This window comes from Montipora capricornis, chromosome 11, assembly GCF_036669925.1.
Source record: "Montipora capricornis isolate CH-2021 chromosome 11, ASM3666992v2, whole genome shotgun sequence".
In the NCBI taxonomy this organism is placed as follows: domain Eukaryota; kingdom Metazoa; phylum Cnidaria; class Anthozoa; order Scleractinia; family Acroporidae; genus Montipora; species Montipora capricornis.
Genome location: NC_090893.1, coordinates 38,605,804 through 38,613,303, shown reverse-complemented (window position 1 = coordinate 38,613,303; position 7,500 = coordinate 38,605,804). Strand labels below are relative to the sequence as shown.

Below are 7,500 nucleotides of genomic sequence, written 5' to 3'. Positions count from 1 at the left end.
GCAAAAAGATTTAGCGACCCTAAGTTTGGAGTCTGAGCACATCATGATCAAATCCAATTTCAGGTCTGAGTGTGTGCAGCAGGTTTGAAAGTTGAATTTTTTTCTAGCAAAATGTTTATATGCTCAGGGTGGAAGACTCATTTATGTAGTACTGTAATATAAGTATTGTTTATCTCAATATGTAGTTGTTGTATGGATAGAGCGGTTTTCAAATGAGTGCTATAAAACCAAAACCAAAGTAATTACTTTGGCCAATCAAAAAGGACGGAGACAATCCAGTAAACCAATCAAAACTCGAAGTATAATTACACGTAGTCGCCACAAAGCACGGGAAAATGTGCACGCGTGAGCTACAATTGGTTTTAGTTTCACTTCTGATTGGTTGAAAAAGTGGCACGGGAACTTTGAACCTATCACTGAGTGAAGTAATGCAAAACCAAAGTAATTCGCTAATTACTTTCAACACTCAGTTGAAAACCACTCTATAGATATAATTGCTATTACATTGTACGCAATAAGTAATTGCAAGTAAAAATCAAATCAGGTTAGTAAAATTTATTTCATCCAAATGTATTAATAATTATAATTAGCAAAATCTAGGCCTTCATTTTGCTAAACAAAGGTCTTTTGTCATTATCTGAGTGTAAACAGCACTTCTCTTTGAAGCCAAATGGAAACCATGTAAGGGTATATTTCCAGGTACTTTAACTACATAGGAACAAAGACGGAATGTATTTGTTCATATTCACTTGGCTACTCTTTCCCCAGGAAAATTAATGAAACCCTGGGCTTGGATTAGTATCTAACTCATATTAATATTCATTAAGGGTTGTCTTTACATTAGAAAATTTTACGAAGGATGGAGGAATGCCAAATTCAATGTGATATTTTATACTTACAGCTGTAACTGCTTGGCCAATAAGTATAGGGTATTTTACATTATTTTGATTTTATGTACCAATATTATTACTGTATTTTTATTTTTATTTTCAGGTTACAAAAGAGACAGGCTATAACATGATTCATTTTACTCCGATACAACAATTAGGAAAATCCAATTCTTCGTATTCACTATCAGATCAGCTGAGTATTAATGCCGCACATCATTCACCTGGGGGGAAAAAAGCAACATTTGACGGAGTTAAGGTAATGATATAATACTAAAAACCTTTTTGCTTTGAATGGGTACTGGCAGTTCATTGGTAGGGAGTTTCCCTGCAGTGGACTTTGTATCCCGGCCATCCAGGGGGAGGGAATAGAAATGCTCTTAGTCTCCTATTATTTAATAATTGATTAATTCTAAGTAAGCTAGGATAAGAAGCGTCTTAATAGACCTTATTCATAAATGGAGGTCAATTAATACCCGTAATTCTTTTGTCAAAGTGCAAATTAGCTTACCAAGCCTTGATACCATACAGTGAATTGAAAATAATTCTTGCTCTAAAATGAGGCTTGGTCAAGGCTAATTTGCATGTGGACAAAATAATTATAAAATAAATTAAATGTGACTGCCATTTATGAATAAGGTCTATAGCCTACATGACCTATGAAAAAAGTAAATCAAAATAGATCAAAGAATGCAGGGCATGACAATGACCATCCTGCGAGCCAAGCCTCCTTTCATCTTTTTCTTTACTGAGGAGGAGAAAGAGAGACTCTGCCTGAATCACGTCAGCTTTTTGAAGCTGTGGCAGCCCGAACTTCTGGACTAGTCAATCTTGTTTTCTCTCATCAAACCAGTTTTTTCAGTTCGAGCATCCGTTTAGTGATAAAACCAATGGTTATAAATGAGCCTGCTGGCACCGTGAAAAACTAAGATGGTGGTGAGTTCTGGCATGTCAGGCTTGGGTTTGAGACTGTATCCTGGCAACATGTAGCGCATACCCGGTACTCAATAAAGATCTTACTCGATTCATGCAGTCTTTTTCAAGAACGCCAAAATCGAGCAAGCAAAAGAAAGGCCCTGCCAGCAGGGTGAACAATGACTTTCTTGCAAAAGAGGTGATTATTGGTCATTGTGGTGGTAAGTATAGGAAGATGTATGATCGTTTGTCCCACAGTGTAGTCACTTAGTTGTAGTTCGCGATGTTTTAACCCCTTGCTGCTGGTCTTCAGGCCATAAGGTCGACAGGTTATGTGCCACTAGATGTATCATGGTTATCGGCTTTGAGACGTGGATGCCAACCCTTATTGTTCCTTTATTAATTAAGTAATCTCCAGATAGACATCTCATTAAAAATTATTATTATTGATGCTTATATTGAGCATTTAACATTTAATACATGATGAAATGGACATCTTATTGTTGTTCCTGTTGAGTTAGTACATGTATTGATGTACGGATGATGTTTTTTTTTTCCATTCTCGTCAGAAACTCCTTGACAAGATCCGTACTGAGTGGAAGGTTATATCAGTGGTGGATATTGTCCTGAACCACACATGCAATCAGTCTCCATGGCTTTGGCAACATCCAGAATGTGCATACAACCTGGAAAACTCTCCTCATCTCAGGCCAGCATTTTTACTTGATCGTGCTCTATGGCACTTGTCTTGTCAAGTAGCTGATGGCTTGTGGGAAAGTGAAGGCTTGCCTGCCAAGGTCAACAATGAAGGTCACATTCAATGCTTTGGACATATCTTGCGGTGAGTCTTCAACAGGGGTAACTACATATTAGTGTGAAAGATTTAAAGTGGTACTATGACCAAAAAATCATTTCCTTTTTTTCTTCAGATTTTGAAAGCATGTTCGCTTAACACCTAACTGGCAAAATTTTGAGCTTTGAGTTTTATCCAAAGGCTGTTTATTTTGAGTGTAAGTTTTGGATTTCATGGTCCGCCATTACTCACGTTCAAAACTGGCCAATTGGACCTCAGAGGGTTGGATCTAGAGAAAATGACGTCATTTACTCACTGGCTTAAAATTTCAGCGTGTAAACGCAATTTATTATATATGCAAAACACGGGTTGAAAAGTCTGAAAGCCCGAAACTTCCATGCTGCATATTAATTAGGCCATGTACACACGCATTGCATTCTTAAACTAGTGAGTGTTTGACGTCATTTTCTCCTCGACCCAGCTCTCTCAAGATTTTAAAGTTAGTAATGGCGGACCAATAAATAAGAAAATTCCAGCTAAAATAAACAGGTGTCTTTTTAAAATCAGAACTTAGGTGAGTTAGTGTTTAGTTAGCATAGTTTTGAAGTCCAAAGGAAAAACAAAATTTTTTTTTGGTCGTAGTACCACTTTAAGGTAGTGGACAGCTAAGTTCATATCTAGAGGTCCCAAGGTTGTCCTTGTGATGTCTACCTCTTTTTTGACATCATGCATGCTCCCCTCAGCCTCTGATCTATGTCACTTTACTGCAGTATGAAATTTTCATAAAACAATATTATGAGGGAGGTGGTATGTGGGTGTTGCAAATTGGCTTAGATTGTTGTTAGCTTCATCAATTTATGGAATTCCTGGGGTTAAATACATCAAGTTACCATTAGCCCGCATAGCAAGCAGGAACGAAGAGTTCTGAAGAGGTTTTTCAACATTGTGGATGCATGTGTAAATATTGGGTGGAGGCTAACTTTAACTTTTCCAACAACCCCATATTTTGAAAAAAACTGTTTCCCCAAGACATGGGCTTCTGACTGGAGTGGAGCATCTTAGCTTTGTAATAGACTTGACGCATAGTTTGTTCAAAGCTTGTGTTATGTTACGCACAGGAACACGCCATGTTGTATCGCTAATCACATGTTTATTACTGATTAGCATAATTACATGTATTACATAATTATAATAGTAAATTACATGATATTTCCCTTTTTCCATAAACAAGCCAGGGTTTTAGCTACAATCAGCGACAAAATTAGTTGACACATTGTACTGTTTAAAGAGTTCTTTTTAAGTGTAAAATAACACAGTACTATAATTTGAATCATGCTCTAAATTATTGGTAAGACCCCCCCTCCCCCATTGAGTGTTGCCTGTTTGTACCTAAATATCCCGGGAATCATGCTACAGCATTGTTTGGGGGGGAAGGGGGTTAATTGGACTACCTACATGTAAGAAGGCTAAAACATAGAAGAAATGCAGCATAGGGGGTAGAAATGGTCAATGTGTCAACGATTTTGTCGTTGATTCTAGGTATAAACTGGAACAAGGGTCTTCAAGCAGAATTCATGAGCGTGTTTTTAAAAAAAACATTGTTGTAACAATAACCGAAATATTGAAGTTCAAAGCAGTTCCATGATGTCCATAATGAATTTCATGGGAATAAGAGACTTAATCAAGAGGGAACAAAGTTATTAAAGTGTGCTGGTGGTCTCACCACTTGACAGATCTGGTGGCCACCACTGTGTGTGTCCCTGCATCTTTGGCTGAACTGGTTGGTGATGGCCTTGGGCACATAGGAATACTGTATCGACTGTGAGGGGTACTGGTGCTTCTGTTGGTAGTGTTGGGGCTTCTGCAGTTGTTTGGAAGTGGCTGATGAGCTGCTAGTGGGGTACTTGATCAGCTGATGTTGTGGGTACTTCTGCTGATCTGGTGGATACTGGGCTGCTACTGGAGTTATGTTGAGAGTTACTGACGACCATAGAGGTATTACAGGATAAAGCTGACTTTGAATTAAGACAGCCCATTCTGGACACTTTTGGGAAGTACCTGTTAGGCTAACGTTGGTTCCATCTGTAACTTCTTCCATCTTGAGTTTTCACTACATAGGATCAAGGACTGTTGTGTTCAACTTGGTAACTAACTACTGCTAGGGTCCATGAGTTGCCATTTTTTAATCTTGTTGAAGCTTTGTTCCTGTTCTTGATCCCAATGCCATGCTACCTCTTTCTCAAGTAATGAACAAAGTGGTGCACTTGTACTAGCCAAATTTGGCAGGAACTTTCCTAAGTACTGAACAAAACCCAGGAAAGTTCTCAATTCCTTCACACAGTGTGGGGCTTTCATCTCTGCTAATCCTCAGCGCTATTAGATGTGCTACTTACAGAACTTCGCTTTGTCCAACTCTGCACTTCTTGCTATTCAACTTAAGGTTGTGGTGACGTGCTCTGTCTAGCACTCTTTGTAGTCATTTGTATGTCATCTACTATCAAACTTTCTCAACTAACCTTCCCAACAGTTTTGTCTAGGATTGTAGCTCCAGAGATCGGTTGAGCACCAGGTATGCCTTCCAGCATCTCTGACATCCATCTTTGAAAAACTTCCAGAGCTGATTTAAGTCCAAATGTGCAGAGTTTTGAACTTTCATCATCCAATTCCACATGTATCTGCCAAAATCCTGAAGGGCCATGTAAGACAAAGAAAACTGAGGCATCAGGCATATCTTTGACAATTTCCTCATTAGTTTTCATTGGGAAATGTTCATGTTGCATTGTTTGGTTTAAATCCTTTAGTTAGGATCGATGTATACTCTCACTTTCTTTGGTTTGACAACTGTAACCATCCTGTTTACCCAGGATGTCGCTTCTAGTTGTCTAACCACTACTCCTTCTCTCTCCATTCGATCATGTTCATCCTTGACTTTTCTTCTGAGGGCTACAGGTACTTTACAAGGTGGATAAATAACTGGTGTCACAGAGGTGTCAACTTTGATGGTATGTTTGCCAGCTAGGCATGTAAGTTCCTTAAAAGATGTCTGGATATTCATTCAATATATCAGGAAGGGTATCACACTCTTTAGTTTGATTTGGTACTTGAGGATATCCCAGTTGTGACTTATAATGTAAACTTGTTGTTCCATTTCACGTGGCCACATAGAAACTCAGTAAGTGTGTCTTGCCTTTGTATACACTCAACAGTTACTGTTACAGTAGTTTCTCCAAGCAGCTCAATGACATGACCAGAGTATGGCGTGAGTGTTAATGTAGTTGGAGTTACAGGTATCTGCATTTTCAGGCCAAGAGACTTGAAGAACTGCGACTTGCTTTCCATTGCTCTCTAAAGTCACTTGCCAGTACTTCTCTGGGCAGTACTGTATTTACATGTTCTACATAATTATCTAATGAACATGTCATCTTCATATTCACTTTCTGCAACTTGTTGTACATCTACCTTGTTATGGGCAGTTGATCATCATACATCATACACGAGCAAAATGCAAACACTTTCTGCACTGCTTTCCTTTAACAGGAAATTGGTTTCCATGGGTGTTATAGGTACTTTATCCACAATATTGACCCTTAGGTAGTGGCTGTTGAACGGTGGGACATGTAGATACCTCTTTCTTCTTTGATTATGACACTCTAACTGTATGTACTGTTGATATTTCGTCAGCTAATGTGCTCATGTGTGGCTTAAAAAGAGTCACTGTTCAAGGATGTGTTGGGATCATGATCCAAGAGTTTTGGCGTAGTGTTTTTATCCTTTCTTAGTGACTTATCCTTTACTTGCTTTTAAAAATTAATGAGCTCACTTTAATTTTCTTTCTTGGGTAATAACAAGTCTAATCATTGTTTGATTGCAGGAACAAAGTTTTACCAGAACTTAGGCTTTGGGAATTTTTTTGCGTGAATGTTGAAAAAACAGTAGAACAGTTCCGTCTTGCTTTGTTGAAGGCGAAAAGACCACAGAGTACTGCATCCAAACCTGACAGTGCCCCACTGGAAGTTATTACAGCAGAATCATACCAACGCCTTTCAGCAACCATTGACATGGAAAAGGCTCTGAAAAAGTTCAACAGAGAGCGGTAAATACTGCATTTTTGGTACTTTTCCACAATTTTTAGATTTCACTCCACAGAAACATCAAAGATAGTCGTCTCTTTGTGATTTACATGTACCTGGGTTACCAGACCTTTGAGTGAATTAAAGGAAGTGGCTTTTGACAGCAGAAATGGTCAAGTCATAATAATGATCTTGAATGAGACTATTTCTAAAACAACTTTTTGGTCCTTGTGACATTTTCATGCATCTTTTCTGTGAAGCCTGTGCATTCAAATTTGGAACCATCAAATTAGATCAATCCATTATTAATTGTAACCACCACTGAGCGCTTATCTTCCTGTTTAGGTCTGATGCTGTTGATGAAAAAGATAGACTTCATCGGTGTTGTGAAGCTCTCAGGGAGCACCTTCAAAGCCTCAATGAGGCAATAAAGAACAATGAAGTTGCTCATCACATAGATGCTGCAATAAATAATGTCCAAAATGGTGCCAGATATGAACGTCTGGATGGTGATGGTCCCAAACATCCTAAAGTTACCAGAGACTTTCCTTTGGCAACATGGTAAGTACTAGTTGTTTTTTTCTGTTAACTTTGTAATTATGTTAACTAGAGCTAGAGTACTCTGAAAAAGCTGTATGAATCATGAGCAATTTTGCAAATACAGCAAGGAAACCAACAAATCATTTCAGTGCAACAAGCAAGAAACACAAGACCTAAGGAACTACAAAAATTTATGCCACGAAAGCAACATGAAAACTACATGTAACAGTAACAACCCCAAAATGTGCGAAACTATCGAGGGCAGCTTCCATTCAACAATCATTGTAGCTTCTCT

The 7,500-nt window shown here is 38.4% G+C and overlaps 1 protein-coding gene across 1 annotated transcript in view; it reads left to right on the top strand.

The window, feature by feature from the left end:
- LOC138024230 (glycogen debranching enzyme-like) overlaps positions 1 to 7,500 on the top strand; it is a 42,832-nt gene that overhangs the window by 6,726 nt on the left and 28,606 nt on the right. The window contains exons 4-7 of the mRNA XM_068871358.1: positions 994 to 1,146; positions 2,372 to 2,643; positions 6,467 to 6,688; positions 7,011 to 7,226. Of these exons, the coding sequence (XP_068727459.1) occupies positions 994 to 1,146; positions 2,372 to 2,643; positions 6,467 to 6,688; positions 7,011 to 7,226 (863 nt within the window). The remainder of the gene's footprint in view (positions 1 to 993; positions 1,147 to 2,371; positions 2,644 to 6,466; positions 6,689 to 7,010; positions 7,227 to 7,500) is intronic.